This window comes from Colossoma macropomum, unplaced genomic scaffold, assembly GCF_904425465.1.
Source record: "Colossoma macropomum unplaced genomic scaffold, Colossoma_macropomum, whole genome shotgun sequence".
Lineage (NCBI taxonomy): Eukaryota > Metazoa > Chordata > Actinopteri > Characiformes > Serrasalmidae > Colossoma > Colossoma macropomum.
The window spans coordinates 32,922,756-32,943,264 of NW_023494796.1; the positions used below are offsets into that span (position 1 = coordinate 32,922,756).

The 20,509-nt window shown below is 42.3% G+C and overlaps 1 protein-coding gene across 1 annotated transcript in view; it reads right to left on the reverse strand.

Annotated features, from left to right (window-relative positions):
- Positions 1–20,509, reverse strand: part of adgrb3 (adhesion G protein-coupled receptor B3) — a 994,217-nt gene that overhangs the window by 801,004 nt on the left and 172,704 nt on the right. Inside the window, exons 7-9 of the mRNA XM_036583352.1 lie at positions 14,886–15,050; positions 14,243–14,344; positions 5,070–5,176 (exon numbers count right to left, since the gene is read on the reverse strand). Coding sequence (XP_036439245.1) covers positions 5,070–5,176; positions 14,243–14,344; positions 14,886–15,050 — 374 coding nt within the window. The remainder of the gene's footprint in view (positions 1–5,069; positions 5,177–14,242; positions 14,345–14,885; positions 15,051–20,509) is intronic.

Consider the following 20,509-nt stretch of genomic DNA (forward strand, 5'->3'; position numbering starts at 1 on the left):
GATCTGGAGGAGCAGGGCTGGTGAGCACTGCTACAGCACTACCGGCTGCTTACAGGAGCATTTTACCCATGATCAGTTCAGTTCGGGTTGAATCAGTTCAATTAATTGCAATTCAAAGTGGTTCAGTTCATTCAAATTCAATTAAATTTGATTCACACACACATTATCTAAGCCACTTATCCTCCTGGGTCACTGGAGTCTATATCAAGCAGGAAACACACTGGACGGATCACCAGTCCATCACATACACACTGAATTACAACTCAGTGCTAGCCGTTTAATCCTTTGGATCTGGTTTGGTTCAATCCAATTTAATTCAACAACTTAGCTTCAATGCGTCAATTTAGCACCTCCAATTCATGCTGCATGTCTTCGGCCTGTGGTTACCTGGTTACCCGGCCAGGGAATCGAACCCAGGCACTTCTTGCTGTGAACCAACAGCACCACCATGCTGCACCCAATTCGATTCACTATATCACATCAATTCAATCTGGACCGGTTTGGTTCACTCCAGTTCAATTTATTTGTAATTGTATAAAATCTTACAATATTAATATTTTAGAAGTGTGCAAAACATAAATTAGACCTCACTGATCATATTTTGTCATTATTGTGCTGTTAAAGTTCTCACAGACGATTTTATCTGGATGTTTGGATGATTCGAGGCAAGCGATCGAACTAACGTAAGTAATTTTGGTGAAAATAACGCAGGTCAATTTTTAATCTCTGGAACTTCAGCTCATAATTAAAGGAGCTTAGAACGACTATTTGGTCGTTAGCAGTGGTTTCTTCCTTAGTTTTATTTTGCCATCAGTGAATTTTTTGCATGGTTCTACCTAGAAACAACAAACCATCAGAGACAGACAGTTCATGAAACGTGTAATATTGATATTTTAGAAGTGTGCGGTACGTAAATTGGCCCTCACAGATCATATTTTGTCGCTGTTGTGTTGTTGACGTCCTCACAGACGATTTTCTCCCTGTGTTTGGATGATTCGAGACAAGCGATCCAACAAACGAAGTAATTTTTTGGGTGAAAATAACGAACAGCCAACTTTTAATCAGGTCACATCAGCGGTTCAGCAGTGTGTCTTACCGTATTGCGAGGCATATTGCAATATGTGGCAATATAACTGCAATATAGTACCTTGTCTACATTGTGCTGCCCTACAAAGCAGCTTTACAGAAATCTGGGTCCAGGCCACTAATTAGAATGGCAGGGAAAATCTCTAAGAGCATGAACGAGATACTATCCTCTTCTGGGCGGCTCTGGTACAAAGTAAAACCACAGGGTACTCTCGGGTCACTGCGTATCAGGGTTCGAAAAGCTTAAAGCCCTGTTGTAATCGCATGACCTTTGATCACACTCGCATTAGGTCAGGCTGAGGTGACAAGGAGCTGAGAACATCAGGAGAACACCATGAGGGGTTGGCAATTGCTGGAACATCCTAGTGGTTTGCAACTGTGCAATCAGTAGAGCCTTTTGCATGGGTTTATCCAGCAACGGCAGTGTTTCAGGAGCTAAACTGGCAAGCAGTTCATGAGAGGCTGTTTAACAAAGGCTGCTTTTAAGGTTTTAATGTGCGATTAGTGAATTGTTTTCATGGGTCTAACGAGCAACAACAAGCCACTGCACCTCGGGACTTTACGATAAACTAAGGCTACGTTTACACAGCAGGTGAAAGTGGCCCAAATCCGATCTTTTTCTCCGTGTGTGGCACAGATTCCGATCTGCGGCAATGCGACTCTGAACAGCCAGATCGGAATTCATGCGACTTTTACGTCAGTTCAACTCGACATTCGTCATAATTTCGCGCTGCTGAGACTCAGAAACATTTAGGCTGATGTTTCTGAACCAAAACATTAGAAGAGACTCATCAAACCGCTCCGTGTTCAAAGAGGTTTCAAACGAAGCGGCCGGAGGAGACCGAGGCTGCAGCGCCAGAGAACAGTTTAAAGAATCCGAGGACACGAACCAAAGAAGCGGCCGTGGCCGAATAACGCGCCCTTTTTACAGCGAACTCAAACACATTCTGGGTGATGAGTCCAGCTGTTGACCACTGGAACTTCGCTCCTGTGATGCTGGCGAAGACGAGCTGAAAGCTCCGGGAGCGACTGGCCTTCGCTGGCCATGATGATCGATTTCCTTGGACGAGCCACATGAAGCACTGTTCTTTTGCGCATGCAGGTCAGTTTAGGAGCTGATCTGTTCAGACTGATGTCGCATACAGATCACATTTAAAAGATAATGTGAACAGCCAAACAAAAAAATCGGATTTGGTGAGAAAATCAGCTTTGGGCCACTTTTACCTGCAGTGTGAACGCAGCCTAATAGGTCACAGGTATTAGCAGCTAGCAGGTAGGCTAATACTGAGCACTGTATAAACTGTGATGGGTTCCTCAGCATCAAAAAGTAAGAGGTTGCAGAACTTTGAGCTAAACTGACAGGAAGCCACATTTCATGAACAGCAGCTAGCAGGCGATAGCTGCCACTTTATGCACTGCTGTGGGCCTGCAGGCCATGATTAAAGGATTACAGGACACGTTTCGCAGGTTCTAGGCCTGTGAAACAGCCTCTTAGGTTTAAAGTGTGGTCAGTGAATTTTTGTCCAGGTTCCCCAGCAACAACAAGGCCAGTGGTTCCAGGATTTTGAGCTAAATTGACTGGGAGTTCACAGGTAACAGCTGGCATTTTAACAACTGCTGTGGAACTTCAGATCATGATTAAAGGATCATAGCTTAGAACGACAACTTGGTCCTGGTGGTTAGCAATACCTTCATCCTAGGTCTTATTTTGCCATCAGACAACTGTTTGCATGGTTCTACCTAGAAACAACAAACCATTAGAGATAGAAAGTTCATGAAAAGCAGTGAACAGGTAGATTAATACCAACAATATTATGGACCGGATTAATGGAGACAAAGACAACCTTCCAAGTATTTAGCGATTGTTGCTTCTTGTTTAACTAGTGATCAGTGAGTTGTTTACTGGGTCTTCCTAGCAAAAACAAGCCACTGCGGTCCGGGACTAACAGGTCATGGGTATTAGCAGGTAGGCTAATACTAGGGTTGTATGAACTGTATAAACTGACTGGCAGTCACAATTCATGAACAGCAGCTAGCATTTAACTAGCTTTTTATGCACTGCTGTGGAACCGCAGGCCATGATTAAAGGATTACAGGACACAACCGTTTCCTAATTGTTGCCTCTAAGGTTTAAAGTGTGATCAGTGAATTTTTGGCTGGGTTTTCCCAGCAAGAACAAGGAAAGTGTTTCTAGGATTTTGAGCCAAATTGACAGGGAGTTAGCAGGTAATAGCTGGCATTTTATGAACTGCTAAGGAACTTCAGATCAAGATTAAAAGATCATAGCTTAGAACAACAACTTGGTCCTGGTGGTTGGCAATAGTTTCCTTCTTAGACAAGCCTTTAGATATAGAGGGTTCATGGAAAGCAGCAAACAGGTAGGCTAATAGATAGCATTGTATGAACTGCAGATGATCAATAAAGGATTGATAGAGACAAAGACAGCCTTCCTAGTAGTTTGCAATTGGTGCTTCGTGTTTAGCGTGGGATCAGAGTTGTTCAATGGCTCTACAAGTTATGGGTTCCTCAGTAACATAAAGGTAAGATTTTCCAGAACTTTGAGCTAAACTGACATGCAATAGCAGGCAATAGCTTGCATTTCATGTACAGCTGTGGAACCGCAGGCCATGATTAAAGGAGCGCAGTGCACAAACGTTTCCTAGTGGTTGCCTCCTCAAAGTGTGGTCAGTGAATTGTTTGCCTGGGTTCCCCAGCAACAGCAAGGCAAGTGGTTCCAGGATTTTGAGCCAAATTGATAAGGAGTTAGCAGGTAATTGCTGGCATTTTGTGAACTGCTATGGAAATTCAGATCATGATTAAAGGATCATAGCTTAGAATGACAAAGACAAACGTCCTCGTAGTTCACAACTGGTGCTTCTTGTTTAACGTGCGATCAGGGAGTTGTTTAATGGGTCTGCAAGCCGTTGAGTCCCAGGACTTTATGATAAACCAACAGATTGCATGTATCAGCAGCTAGCAGGTAGGCTAACACCCAGAATTTTATGAAATGTTATGGGCTCCTCGGTGACATACAGTAAGATTTTCCAGAACTTTGAGCTAAACTGACATGCACGAGCAGGTAATAGCATTTCATGTGCTGCTGTGGAACCGCAGGCCGCGATTAAAGGAGTACCTTGCTGAAACGTTTCCTAATCGCTGCCTCTTTCAGAATATGATTGGTGAATTTTTGCCTGGGTTCCCCAGTAACAACAAGGAAAGTGGTTCCAGGATTTCGAGCTAGACTGACCAGGAGTTAGCAGGTAATAGCTTATGTGCATTTTTTCTGAACAGCAAATGCATGTGAGTTTAGCTCAAAGCTCTGGAACATCTTATTTTTGTTACTTACTAATATCCAGCGTTTTATGAAATGTTATGGGTTCCTGAGTAACAAATGGTGATGTTCAGGAACTTTGAGCCAAACTGACATGCGCTAGCAGGTAATAGCTAGCTTTTCACGTACTGCTGTGGAACCGCAGGCCACGATTAAAGGAGTACCTTGCAGAAACGTTTCCTAATCAATGCCTCTTAGCTTTCAGAATATGACTGGTGAATTTTTGCCTGGGTTCCCCTGCAACAACAAGGAAAGTGGTTCCAGGATTTTGAGCTAAATTGCCTGGGAGTTAATAGGTCAGGTAATAGCTGGCATTTTATAAAATGCTATGCAACTTCAGATCATGGTTAAAGGAATGAACACATACACATACATACACATACATACAATTATGCAGAATACATTCAGAGAGGAGTGCTGTGCAGAAACCAGCTCCAGGTGCAGGAGAGAGGAGGGGACCGGCCATTAGCCGGCTAAGAAAACTGAAGTATTAATGTTCTAATTCGCTTCCCCACTGTTAGCGTTTCCATCTTTCATCTCTGTGGCTTTGGGGCGGTGGTGTAGAGCAGTTGGAGGGGGGTTGTTGTGATGGTGGGGGGTGTTTATGGTATGCCAGAAAAAGAGAGAGAGAGGAAGCTGACGTTGCACCTACTGATTGCTGTAAGTATCTGTATTCATTTGCGATGCATCGGGCATAGCTGGGCTGCTCCCAGTAGGCTACCCCGCGGTGATCCAGCGAGCAGCGTCGACTAGTGGTGCCTGCGAAGGATGAGAGAGAGAGAGAGAGAGAAAGGAAAAAGAGAGACATAGCAGAAGTAGAAGAGGGGAGGGAGAGAGGCAATGAAAGAGAATATAGAAGAGAGTGGTGCAGAGAGGAAATGGAAGAGACAGAGAGGAAAAGAGGGAGAGAGAGAGAGATTTAGTTCTTGATCATATAATCCCTTTTTTCCTTTTTCTCGTTTCACCTGGCAGCCCACACATTTCTATACGAGGAAGAGCGAGCGAGGGAGGGAGGGAGGGAGGGGAAAGCGAAGGCTCGTATTCAGATGTTGCTGCTGCCATGGAATCACATGCGCGGCACATGTGCTAGCGCCACTGCAGTACACACGCCCACGCGCATGCACGCACCAAACAAAGTCTGTTTAAGAGCACAGGGTCGTAACGCCCTCCCATGCGACCTGAGCAATGCTGCAGTATCTCCTCCGCAACATGACGGCGAGCCCCGTCGTGTTGTTAGTTCTGTAGTCGGCGTCGTGACCATATTAGGAACTCCGGGTCTAAGCTGGTTTCCTCTACGACAGACATGAATGGCGTCTTTGGAAGAATCGCTGCTGCTGCATCCTGATGCATTCTGTTGCACGGACATTTTTCCAGCCATAGTGCAACTGTTGCTACGTGCAAGATAACATGGCTGAACTGACATCCCCGCTGAAAAAGCACTGTTAGAAACCATTATAACTAAAACCTAATGCTTCTGCTATCTTATTAACTAATTAATTGGCTTCCTGTAGAACATCTTCAGATCCCGTTAGGCAGGGGGGGCCAGTCCTGGTCCTGGAGATCTACCACCCTGCACAGTTTAGTTCCAGCCCTAATCGAACACACCTGAGCCAGGTAGCGAAGGCCTTCAGGGGCATCTGAATATTAGAGCCAGATGTGTTGGATCTGAACTCTACAGGGTGGTGGATCTCGAAGACCAGGATTGGGCCCCCCTGACATTAGAAAAACATCAAATGCATTTAGAATTAGACATTCGTCACCTGTCAAACCATCAGGTGCTCAATCCTGGTCCTGGAGATCTACGACCCTGGAGAGTTCAGATCCAACACAACTGGCTGAAATGTTCAGATGCCCCTGAAGGCCTTCATTACCTGGATCTGGATCAGGTGTGTTGGATTAGAGTTGGAGCTAAACTCTGCAGGGTGGTAGATCTCCAGGACCAGGATTGGTCACCCCTGCTTTACATTGTGGTATCAACCCATTCAAAAGGCCAAAATTACAAAGCCCCCGGGAACCAACAGTAATGGTTCCTGTGTTTTTTCAGCAAGGATTATAAGATTGACCTCACCACAATACCCCCAAACAAACCAGCAAGCTTCGTCAGACATGGTTGTTTAGGGTCTTTGGCAGTTTTAGCCTGCAGTTTGAGTCGCTTGCAGTGCTGAAGTTTAATAGGAGACTTTCATGTGGGTTTATTTCAGCATGTATCATGTATCATTTTCATACTTTGGCTGCTTAACGACATCAAAATTCAAAGGATCCAGGGATAATTAGAGGAAAAAATGTACACGAGTCAAAATATATCAGCTTTGGGGCACAAGGCGGCAGCGCCAGTCTACGGAAAAGCCTTACATTTGTGTTATAGAGAAAACCAGCTTAGGGCCGAAGTTCCTAATATGGACAGGACCTCGACTACAGGATTACTACATGATTTCAGGGGTCTTTAGTGATGCTCACGGTCAGATGACGTACTAGAACCACTGTAAAGTAAGTATAAATCATTGCACATTGTTTGGTTGCTTGGTTGTTTGGCGGAAGGGGAGGAAGCCTCTAAATGGCCAGACCTTATCTGGTTTACTTTATGTCATTATGTACTGTGTAAGTACAGCTTCTTTAACACTAAAGCTTTTAATTCTTTTAGCTGTACTGTGTCTTGCCCAATTAGTCCCCCCCGTTAAAAGCTTGGCCACCGTGGTCACCACATTGGCACTACTAAAAAAGTTTCAGGTGGACATCTTTGACTGTAAAACTGGTGGTTGTTAGGTTTGGAGGTTCTTTGGGTGCGATTCAGTGACACGAGCTAGCACACAGTGCTTAGTGTTCAATTAGAGACGATCAGTGTCTAGTCGATCGGTCGTCCACAAGCACAGTTGTACGCAAATGTTTGGGCACCCCTGGTCAAATCACATGTACCCTCTACAGAAAACTGCACATTTTAATGTATAGTTATAGTTTTTATTTTATTTCATTTATAAAAATGTCACATTTAATTTTGTTCCCTACTGAAGGAACAAAAAAATCCACTGCTTCCTTAAATTCACTGCTACCTTAAATCAAATGGGACCTTAAATTCAGTGCTACTTACTGCAATCTATTGAGGCAACATCAACAAAACACTATTTGAGTAGGAGCTTCAACTACATACGGCTGTACGTGCCAGCAAAAAAAAATATTCTGTTTATGTTTTTAAAAACAAAAAACTTGATTTGCACTGACATGGGGTATGCACAATATTAGCCTCAAGTCTAAAGCTTTAACATGGATAGAAAGTGGTCTCTAAAGTAGCCTAGTAAGTTATAGTTGCCTTAGTAACCGATAGTTGAGGTAAGCAATAGATAATGCTAACTGCTAACATAAACAATAGCTCATTTAGGCCATATTCAATCTTATATTACTTGGCAAACAACATGCGATGTTAGAAAATTAGATTATTAGCTATCAAAGTCTATATAAATGAATGAGGTGGTGACCATAGTAAGAATACTGCACGGACCACTGGGCTACTGATCACTGATACTGAAGTACATAGCGTGCAGTGCCTGTTTTGAGACAGGTGCTGGTCCTTGCCTCACAGACTCTATCAGCTCTCGGTGGAGCCCTGTTTCGCCGCCTTCGACTCAACCAGCATCACACCCACCGCTCCACTCCAGCAGAGGCACTCCGCCTCCAGCATCCACCCAGCTCTGCAGCACCCATGCAGGGACCCCCCCAACCACAGCTCCCCTGCCAGAGACTCCACAGTGCAGTGCTGGATCAGAGGGGCTCCCTCAGAGGTCCTGCTAAAGCATGTATTACCTTACTGCACATGCACTTTTACAGAGCTTCACCCACACACGATTAACGGCTTAACCAACCCGGGTACCCCACGGCGCATACGTCTTAAAACGCCTTACATTTGTTTAATCACTCCTCACTTCCAGCCGAGAGATTCATCTGGAAGGGCAGATTGTAAACTTTGTCAATGTGTGTTAACACTCAAGTAGTTAACACACAGTAAAACAGTACAGTTGTGCTTACTGGCATGTTTTTGTCCTCGTTTGAAATGGAACATAAAGGAAAAATGTTTTGAAAACCTTGTACAAATCTGTATGAAGATCTGCATGGAAAGCACAGAATTGCTTGTAATGTAAATCAAAGTAATTTATAACATTAGAAACCACATAATAGCATCACATGATAACACATGAGAATAATCAGGTGGTACAGTGAAGCGTTTGAGTAGTTAGAGCACGGCGAAAATAGTATATACTTCATTTTAAAACTTAGTAATTTTAGAAAGAAAAAAAGGAAAAGCAGTTTTGTGCCAGCTCTAATTTATATTGTGCATCATGAAAACGCCTCGTCGAGTACTACTGTTACACAGCACTGTGCAAAAGTCAGAGACCCCCTTCATTTATTTCATTTTCTAGTCAAAACTGATATTAAGTACAAATGTTTGGCATCATATTTCAGCTTTCAGTGTGTCAATTTTTTCACACCTCCAAAGTTCAGTCTTAGAAGCTGGTTGATCATTTTCTGAAGTAATCAAACACATTCAGTGGTGTTGAGGTCTGGACTCTGGGGTGGTCAGTCCATCGTTCAGCTTCTTTGTTTGATGTGTCCGTCTCCTTTTCTCAGTGAGGTTCTTCTTGACAGCTACACATCCTTTCAGACCCACAGCGCTGAGTCGTCTTCTCACAGTGGAAGGATGGACAGAAACACCTGTGGATGTTTTCAGATCTGAAGCAGCTTGATTTTCTCCTCTCTCTCAGAGATGAAAGCTTTAAGTGCTGTTTATCTGATGGGGCAGTTTTGGGGTCTACCAGCTCTTCCAGGTGGCTGTTAGGAGACACATTTTCTAGGAAAGTGTACTTACTTAATAGCTGTTTTGACTGGATATTAAATAAATGGAGGGTGGTCCCTGACTTTTAAATTGAACTGTATGGTTTTACATTGAAATACTTATGTAGTGGCAATCAAATGTACAGCAAAATGACTATAGTGAAAATAAGAGATACAACTCCACAATCATACACACACATACACACACATACACACACATACACACACATACACACTCGGGGTGTAATCTGCTTCTCTCTGCTCTGTGCTAGCCACACCTGGGCTGCTGGCTGTTATCTCTGGCTCCAGTCGGCGGCTCGCGCCGCACTCTCCGCCTAGACCTTCCTTTTCTCCTCCCCGCACCTGCTCTCTCAAGGACACAATGGCGCTGAGAGAGAGATAGTGGAGTGACGAAGCAGCGGAGGTTGCGGGGGGAGCACCGGAGCACAATACAGCGGCATCGTACTGCTCTGTTATAAGAGCGTCCTCAGCAGGACCCTCTCAGATAAACCAACAGGTCCAGAGAGAGAGAGAGAGAGAGAGAAAAAGAGAGAGGGAGAGAGAGAGAGCGCCACACTCAGCCAAAGCCAAGAGCAACCAACTGGGGCCACAGATAAGAATCGCTCTTCTGTCCTCCACTTGCCCCCCCGTTCCTTTCTTCTCGTCGGAGTGCGGATCGCGAGATGTTGACAAAAAGCTGGAGGCCTCAGCTCTATGTAAATGAGGGGGAATCTCTAGGTACACACAGACTAAAGCATTTAAAACCAGCCACAATGCAAGTCGCAAACATTCGCCACAGCCTGCTGCGCCTCGACAACGGCGAAATAAAAACAATATATAAAGAACGAGACACAAAACGGCGCGTCTGTCTTTGTGTGCACAAACACAATGGTTATCTTTTAGGCCTTCTCGCTTTTGTGTTCTGAGTTTAAAGCCCCAAAACATAAATTATACATTTCTTAATGTGAGAACGGTAAAATGCGCCCATTATATGCTTCCCTGGAGGCATTATTATTTTTTCCAGAACTCGGAACTGATTTACCAGTAACTGACCCATTTGTGCTCCGTCTACAAACATGAAAAATTCTTGCATAAATATTTATTTAGCTGGCAAATGTCCAATTAAATATAATGAAAAATTTAAGTTACACAGCCAATTGTCCAAATTTGTAAAATTACAGTGTGTTGATGATATTTATTATATTGCATCTGAAAAGTCACACTAGCTAGGTTTCCATCTATGAAGAGTAGTTCATGAAAAGGAATCACTACAGTGGAAAAGTGTGAAATACAATGCACAAATGAGATTTCTGCTCCATAGTGAGATGCAGAATACGAGCCAAAATGAAAAGCAAAACCTCCATCACACTGCTTTCACATCGCTTGACTTTTGTACTGAAAAGCAATGCATGAGGATTTGCAATTTAAATTGAAATGCTGCATTGGTGTCAGAATTGAATACAATCCACTTTAAAGTGTAATAACAGCATGGCTATACTGCTTTCCACTGTGCAGTACTTAAAACAACGTTAAATGAGTGTAATGGATTGATTTCTTTTCATTTTGGCACTTTTCCATGTTACAGCTTCAATACAATCTCGGTGAACACTGCATTTCACTGTTTTGCCACAAATACATTTGAAGTACAAAAAGGAGGTCAAGCAACATGAAAACAGTGTAATATAGGTTCTGTTTTCACTTCGGCTCATATCCCGCAACTCACTCTGGAGCAGTAATGTCATATGTTCTTTGCATTTCATGTTTTTCCACTGTAGTAATTGCTTTTCAAATTGGCACAAATTCCTACCGAAGCTAGTGTGACTTTTCACATGCAATACAGTACATAAACACTATATTCCTCTCCATATCCATCTGTACATTGAATGAAAATAGAGCTGATGGAAACAGCAAATATGGAAGTTGAGAAAATTTATGAGCTGGCTAATTTTTACCTGTTTAGCAAAGAAATGCGGTAAGTTATGACAAACTCATTTGCTGAACAAACAAATACAAACTGTAAATACAAATGAAAAAGTCCAACAAATAATCAGGTGTTTACTTTCTTTCTTTTTTTTGCTGTTTTGTCTACAAAACCCGATCAAGGCCGCAGCTTCCAGCGGACCAATGAAGAACTTAAAACCTTTAAATTGTAAACAAGGGAAAACGTAACAGTGATTTTAGGTGAAAATACATGCCTGCTGTCGAATCCAACTCCTGTGTAGTTATGTTTACCAGTGTGTTCTGTCTCCCAGCTTTTACGATGTAAGACTTAGACTCATATTTAAGTAAAAGTATTGAGTAAAATAATGACTGCAGTAAAAGTAAAAGTACCTTCCCAAAAAATAACTTGGACAGAAGTACAAAAGTACTGGGTCAAAAAACTACATCACTTATAGAACTGCAGTGGAACACCTTAGAACATCCAGCATCTATTCTATCAGCACAGGAACTGAAGACTATATGACTCTTCTGTGTTCTCTTTTTTTAGATTCTTTTGGTCTAAAATAAAATGCTAAAGCTCCAGAGTCAGAGATGTGACCAATCACAAAGCAGGACACCGTGTTCTCACCAACTACACAATGAAATCCAACAGTTAGTAACAGTTAGTAACTAAATATCAAAGGCTAAAATGTGACTGAGTATAAGTAGCGATATTATGATATGAAAATACTCAAACCCATCAGTATTTTACTGTATTTGGGCACCTGAGTGTTACGCTGGGCAGGCAAATCAGACGCTCACAGATATAAAATAAACTGTGAGGTTTACTGAAAAAAGGATTTACACGATTAACACCAGACCAGATCCAAAACCAGTGAACACAGTGCATGGGAGCAGGCAAAAGTGTAGTCAATAAACAAGCAATGGTTGAAACCAAATGATCTAACAAAGCCAACAAGGAGAACCCAAAAAATGACAAAGAGAAACGAAGCAAGATCATAAACAGGATGAGTAATAAACAGAAAAATGGCTAAGTATACACTGAGGATCAATGAAACAGACTGGCTTATATACACAGTTCTACAGGTGATGACAATCAGTACTCAGGTGACTTGGATCTGCTGGTTGATTGATGATTGGTTGACAAAGTCACATGACAAACTGGGGGATCTTGGGAATTGGAGTTCATAATGAAGTGAGAGCCCAGCTGAGAACCAGTAAGTGTGACTAGTCACTAGTTATAACTAGTTACTACTGACCTCTGGATGTTTCTCAACATTAAAGGTTTCTCTCTGAACTTGATCCCTATTTCTTTTAAGAAGTGTTTTAACAGACGTGATGTAGAGAGGTTTACTCTCTTGTGCAGAAATAATGTCAGTTATTTGCTTGAATGTAACTCGACAGCTGGACAGAAACTTGGCCACTGTTAGGCCAGACTGGGTAATCTCCCCTTCTCACTAACAAACTAACAAGCGCCTGTGACTGCATGTCAAACTTTAGGACTTTGTGTTTTTTATCATTTTTGATGAGATCTAAAGATTTCCTCCTCTATTTGTCTCTGTCTCTCTAACTCTGTCACCAACTGGCTGGACTTTACTGATGAAACTCATGGCAATACACTGCCATGCTTATTAAACTGAACCTCATTTTGGTCATCACTTTGCAAAGCCGGTCCAACTTTGCAACACTAACTATGAAAGAACCCATTTTGGGGGATTTAACTTTTTCATAGTGGCCACAAAAGGGTTTAGACATTGGTGATACTTAAAATGCTCAAAAAAGACTGGATACTTTTAGTCACTTATATCTAAAAGCACTGGCACCAACAACAGGCTGTTAAGAAGAGCCAAGAGTTAAACTGTTAAGATCAAACGTTAAGATAAGCCATTTTGTCCTTTCAACAAAAATCAAAGCACTTTGGGAGCCACGACATTTTGTGTCTAATATAAACAAAAACACAGACTTACTTTGCTCTGCTTTAAGTTTTAGCTGAGCTGTAGTCGCTTTTTTCGCATCTCCAGCAGGAAACTTTTCCTCAAAAGTAGAACAGTTTCTTGTAAAACACAACTTTTTAGTGTTTTGCTGGAGTGACTATAAACACAAATCAGTCCATTCATCTCCAAATTATCGATGTTTGTCTTAAATCTCTCTCTTTGCTGTTTCGTTAGCTACTAGCTAGGTGAGACTGTTGTCTGTGTTGCTATGGTGACCAGCAGTCTGCGCTGATCTTCAGGGTTAAAGGGTGAATCAGCAGTTCTACATTAACTCCAGAGTTTAAGACCATTTATTGTTAAACTGTGTTGAACGATCAGCAGAGCTTTATTTTACTGTAAAGGAGGATTATTTTATTTTTACCTACAAATCAGATTCAGCTGTGGAGCCGCAACAGGGCAGTAAAAGAGCTGCAGATTGCCGACCCCTGGTCTACTCACTATCAAATCCAGTGGAATTAACTGACCAAGGCTGGACCTCTGTCTAGTGTTAATATACCCTCCAATCACTTCAGAATAGATTTTTTCTTCTAAACCATTAAAACTATTGCATCAGATTGGAATTCTGGTGAGACTTGATCATTACATTTCCCCAAAAGCTGTTCAATAGCTATTGTGATTTCTTTTCCATGGCTGTATGCCCTCCACCGAAGAAGGTCCTGTTGTTAACTCCACCAATTTTCAGCCCAAAGTTACACCTGTGTTTAATTTTATTGTGTCAGGAAACAAAATCTAATTTTATTTTTGGTATAAAAGTGCCTTTGTACACTTCTGAGTTCATGATCCCATCAATGCACACAAGCTCAGCGACACCATTGTAAGACAAACAGCTCCAGACTTTGACGCTTCCAATTTTAGTGCAGGCTGGCTGGAGCTGTTCTCCAGGTTCTCTCCATACAAAGAGTCTACAATCATTCTGATGTTGTAAAAGTGTTTAAATATCATTCTGTTCAAATTTTATGAAGAAACCTAAAGAACTATTGATGTTTATCAATGGTTAAATACCTAAAAATAGTGAAATACATTTGGTATTAAAAATATCAAGAACGTCAAGTACCATGATTTTTCTCACCTGTGGCATTGGGTGGGCACCTATTGAAGGCCAGTTCTCCAGAAGGCGTTCTCCTCCACAGCATGGAAACTGCATAGTCCTCAGGACAAATCTCATATGGAGCTGCAGATCAGAAGACAGAGGACTCATTTAAAAGGACTTCTACAGATGAGGAGATGGCCGCATGCAAAAACTTTGCCCAATATCGATTCAATTACAGTGAAATCCTCCAATGATCCCTGATATCTGAGGGTAGATTTACTCGGATTACGAGAGCCTATAGAACTCTTTCTAGCACCAGCGGGATGTGGCCGCCTTCTCGCCGCGTGTGTGCGCAAGTTGGCAAGCGTACAGCCATACTGCCCGAGTTCACGGTAAAAAAAATAAATAAATAAACTGCGCAGTTTGCAAACAAATTAATTATCCATTAAAAACAAAACAAGAACAAAAACAGAGTGGAGGTTCTATTCTAGAAATGCTTGCATAGGCTGTACCGACGCACATTCCCCTCCCTAGACTATTAAATAAATAATAATGCGCTGCACACACTCATATAGCTCTCCAAAAAGGCAAATAATTATCTTCACACCAGACTTTCATTCAGCCTAGTCTTCGCCCATTCCCACGTAATTGACTCCCGGAGCTCCATTAGCCGTTGGGTTACCTGGGCAACGCTGCTCGCTGCACTTGCGGACCTCCTCGCCGTTGCCTTCGCACTGCTGCCCGGTGACGGCCAGGCCCTGGCACACCCGCACCCGCCGCTGCCAGCCGCCGTCGCACGACTTCGAGCAGCCGCTCCACGGCCCCCACGGGTTCCACTGACCGTTTGCTGTGAGGCAGAGACACAAGGGAGGAGAGTGTTACAACGTTTTTCACACAGCAGCACTGTTTCAACTCTCACACTTTACACAATAAAGCTTTCCAATAAGGGTGGGCAACATGGCAAAAGCATCTGATACTTAATAAAGCAAACAGTCATAAGGCGCTGCGCATTTACAGTGATTTTCAGTGGTTACGGGGGGTCTAAAACCCCCGTAACTGAGGTGAAATCACTGACCTTGAGTTTATTAACAATAACAATCACAGTAAACAGTTGTTCTGACAAGCAATGGACCTCTGAAGTCATGTCCTCCTTATGTAGGCGGCGTCATGTCCATATAGGCTTTTTTTTGTTTATGATGTTTTTGAAAATTGCTGCTGTACCACATAAAATGTTCCAAATGCTACATACATTTTTGCTCCAAACGCCACTGGATCCTCTGAAGTATGAGGTTGTTAAGGAGCTGAAATATAACTGTTGCTATGCAAGCCAACACTGCTCCACACTGAATTGACAACCTCACTAAAATGCCCCACGCAGACCAGCAAGCTTTGCCGAGTGTCGTAGTTAAGTTGCGTTCGGCAGTGGTAGCCTACGGTTTCAACAGCTAGAGTTGGTATATAAACCCAACAGGAAAAAAGTCGGGACAGTACAGGAAATACATATGAAACAAAACGCAGCGACTTAAAAATCTACTATGATCTGTACTTGAATGAAAACAGAACAAAGACACAATATGTTTTGTTATCAACATACACTCATTCTGAAACTGATGCCTGCAACACGTTCTGAAAAAAGCTGGGACTAGAAACATTGTGAAATGTTCAAAAAACATCTTAAACAGGTGATGCAATCATGCCTGGATATGAAAGGAGCATCCAGGAAAGGCCGAGTCCTTTTTGAGTGAGGATGGGTCAACGTTTGCCACGTTGCTAAAAAAGCATCAGCAAAATATGTAACAGTTGAAAATGATCGTTCCTCAGTCAGGGATTGTAAGGATTTTTGGTATTTCACCCTCTCCAGTGTAAAAGACCATCGACAGATTCAGGGAATCCACAGAAATCCCTGTGTGTAAAGGAAAAGACTGAAAACTGATACCTGAATGCAGGTGACCTTTGACCCCGCAGACTGCACTGCATTAAAAACCGGCATGTTTACATGATGGATATCACCACATGGGCTCAGGGAATACTTTGACAAACCACTGTCCAAAAACATTGTCCATCACTGCATCCACAAATGCCATTTAAGACTGTACAAGTCACAGTGAAAGTCATGCATCAACAACGTCCAGAAACACCGCCAACTTCTCTGGGCCTGAGCTCATCTGAAATGGACTGATGCTCAGTGAAAACATGTATTGTGGTCTGACGAGTCAACCTTTTAACTTGTTTATGGAATTATTGGACGTCATATTTTCCAAGCCAACGAAGAAAAAGACCATCCAGATTGTTACCAGTGTAAAGTTTAAAATCCAGCATCTGTCATGGTGTGTATGTGTGTGTGTGTGTGTGTGTGGGGTATTAGTAGGTAACTTGCACATCTGCAAAAGCACCATTAATGCTGCTACATTTGGAGCAACATGTGGGCAACATGGCAAAAGCATCTGATACTTTGTAAAGCAATAAGCCATGAGACGCTGGTTTCAGTGGTAACGCGGGCCTTTTGGGTGGCATTTTTTTCAGGAACATCCATGTTTTTTAACATGACAACAAGAAACACTCTGCATGTGTTACAATAGCATGGCTGAGTAATTAGAGAGTGAGGGTGATAGACTGACCTGCCTGCAGTCCAAAACTGCCTCCCATTGAAAATGCGTGCAAAATACAACATTCACTTTCACAAACATAAATTTAGTTTGTGACAGTGCTAAAGTTTTAAAAGTAGCCACGTCCTTGTACAGGACGACCTTCATATTTTGGCTGCTAAACGACCTTGAGTGACACTTTGGGAAAAAAGGTACACAGGACAAAACGCATCAGCTTTGGAGCATTCGGAGAATTCAAATTGCTCTGGATTATGAACAATTATGGCTAAAATGAAGGAGAAAGATAAAGCCGTCACATACAACATATCAAAGGTTACTTTCGACCACCTGAAAACGTCCATTCTGAAGCATCGAAACTGATTCTTATTTGAATTTTCTGCTCCACCTTAAATGATCCAGTACCTACTGTACAGGTACCAGAATGTATCCACAGCACCATTTAAAGTGGACCAGCACATTTAAGCCAATTAATCAATTATTAGTCCATTTTGCCTGTTTTAACTGATATACGGACATAAAGATGCATTCATTTCCTCAAATATAACCAAATATATATGCCTGTTTATTGGATTTTGTAGTACATGCTGTGTTGTTTATTTGTTTTCTTCTATTTGAAATTAGGGACTAATTAGCTTAAGCTAAAAACCCTTAATACCTATCAAAATATGTTTCTGGAAACCCATAATAGTGTAAAACTCTATTTGAAAAATGGTAAAAGGTTAACAACTGTATAGTTCCCTGCCCTTCAAAACTAAGGTATGCTTTCTGGTTGCTTGCTTTATACTAATGATGTTGCACTTAAAAAGTAATGCTTTGACCTTACAAGATTCAACTGCTGCCTTCATTATTTCACATGAACACAATAAAAACTGTATCAACACAATCTGGTCTTTCAGTTCACTTCCATGCAGCCATGTTGCTGTAATGCACTTTATTCCTGTGGACATGATGAACACATTTGAATCAAGTCCATTCAATGCATCATTTCTTCAGTGTGGCAGCAGTGACGGGTGCTGTAGGGGTAGCAGTGGAATTAAAACGTAGTATTATATTCTGCTGAAGGTCAGCAACTGTTAATCTACAAATAATAATGACCAAAGCAGACAGTCAAAAATCATACACCCACAGAGGAATATTACACCTGGCTCCAGAGGTGAGGTTAGCTCAGGTGGCCATCTGCATCTCTCCATTCTGTTCGTCTTTGTGTTGTCTGCCCATCTTTCATAACGTTCATCCCCTCCAATCTCAGTAATGCGGTTTGACCTTTGCACAAATGCCACCTTCCACATCGTTCGCGCTGCCGTCCAGAGGAACCACAGCATGCGGTTGCGGAAAGTGGGGAAGTGTCGTCCAACTGGCGAAAGTGAGCGTTCAAATTAGCTTTTAAGTAGCTGTAGACTTTGCTTTGACATGGTCGTGCTTTATGGGATCCGGATATACAGTAAAGGGCTTTCGGTGGAATTTTTGGCTTGATTTAATTAATAAAAATCATTACGATGACACTTGTAATCATTGGATATATGTATCCTCTTTATGAGTAAGAAGAGGGTGCCCGGCGACTGTGGCAATAATTTCTCCCACTTTGCCAATATTAAAACACATTTTACGACAAAGGTTCGAAAAGGCAGCGGCATGGTTTATGGCGTTTTAATGAACAGCATAAAATCTTGCATTGGACCAAAAAAAACCAGATGGCACTGCTCAGCGCCGCTATAAATCATACAGCCTTGGTATGAAAGGCAACACGAGCATGTGAAAGGAGACCATTTACTCCAAGTTGACCAGCGCTCACCTCTCCTTCTCAGGCTGCGCGTCCAAGGACAAACGTGAATTAAAAAGTTTAAACGTAAGGTTAGCCTGCAAAACAGGAAACGACATTGCTGCACAAAAAGGCCATTATCCTATTTCCGCAAAAACGCAGCGACCTGAATCGGGAAGGTTTCAAAAACAAAAACGGAGCGTGGGTTTCTCTAGAGGTTGGTCCGGTTCCCTGAGGTTCATTTGCCTTCATGGCTTCCTTGTGCTTTTCATGTTCCTCATGCTATAGGCAGTAAATAAAGAGGCTGCAAACGGCATTTGAACCCTTTTTGTGACTAATAGCCATTTAAACCACGAGCGTCCACCTCAAACCATGTGTTCTGAAGTCCACGCTTCTTTCTTACAGTCGTGTATTCCAATTATGACAGTTCTCAGGCCAGTTTATAATCCGGTCACCAGCAGATATCGACACTACAGCTCCTGTAAATAACACTTCTGTGATAATACTTCACAGAAGTGTATTGGAGCGAAGCTTGAGAAGCTCAGCTGCAAGCAGAGACTTTGAAAAAGTACTGATAACTGAACGCAGAATATGCAGCCCTAAAGGTAACATTCTCTATGACAATCCATAGAAAAGTAACATATTATTAGTGAAAATAAGCCAACACATCCTCTGCAGAGCTCACGTCTGCACATTTTAATACACAACTACTGTTTTCTTTCCTGAATTTAGTGTGTTGCAAAAAAAACACACATAAAATATGGTCTATACAAAAGTTATTTAATTGTTTCTCAGCAAATAAATAGAAATTGTGCACTAACTTTAGCAGAAAGATGGCATATTTAAAGTTCTTCCCTGTAGAATCAACAGAGCTCAGTAACACTGAGATTAATAACCGATCACATTGATTTATCAGTCTACTCAGGCTTTAGCAGAGCTCAGTAACACTGAGATTAATAACCGATCACATTGATTTATCAGTCTACTCAGGCTTTAGCAGAGCTCAGTAACACTGAGATTAATAACCGATCACATTGATTTATCAGTCTACTCAGGCTTTAGCAGAGCTCAGTAACACTGAGATTAATAACCGATCACATTGATTTATCAGTCTACTCAGGCTTTAGCAGAGCTCAGTAACACTGAGATTAATAACCGATCATCACATTGATTTATCAGTCCACTCAGGCTTTAGCAGAGCTCAGTAACACTGAGATTAATAACTGATCACATTGATTTATCAGTCTACTCAGGCTTTAGCAGAGCTCAGTAACACTGAGATTAATAACCGATCACATTGATTTATCAGTCTACTCAGGCTTTAGCAGAGCTCAGTAACACTGAGATTAATAACTGATCATCACATTGATTTATTAGTCTACTCAGGCTTTAGCAGAGCTCAGTAACGCTGAGCCACACCTGTAGAAGTTGTGAGGTGTTATCTTGTGAGTGAGTTGAACACTGAACGGTTCGAATGAGGCAAGGTAGTGGGTGCCAGACGGATGAGACATTCCATCTCCAAAGTTGTGTGGCCATTTAACATTCCTTGATCCACAGCATCACGCCTGTTCCACCAATACATCATAGAAGGCATGATAGTGACGGGCAGCGTCTGTCTATAATTGTCCGTGTGAACAGACAAGCAACTCTGACAGAAATCACATCCACATTCAGTGCAGGAGGCCCCACATGCATATCCCACAGGTCAGTACTGCGTTCTTTAGCTTCCATGGGATACAGGAGCAGAAAACCCACCGGAGTGCCTCTGTTAACACCACGACACCGGACACAGCGCCTCACCTGGGCTCGTGAGGTAGCTAACTGGATCCTAGAGGATTTGCAACATGTGCCGTGGTCCGATGAGTCACGGTACCAATTGTTCCAGGCTGATGGTAGGGTTTGTGTGTGGCGCAGACCCCATGAAGCCATGGACCCCAGGTG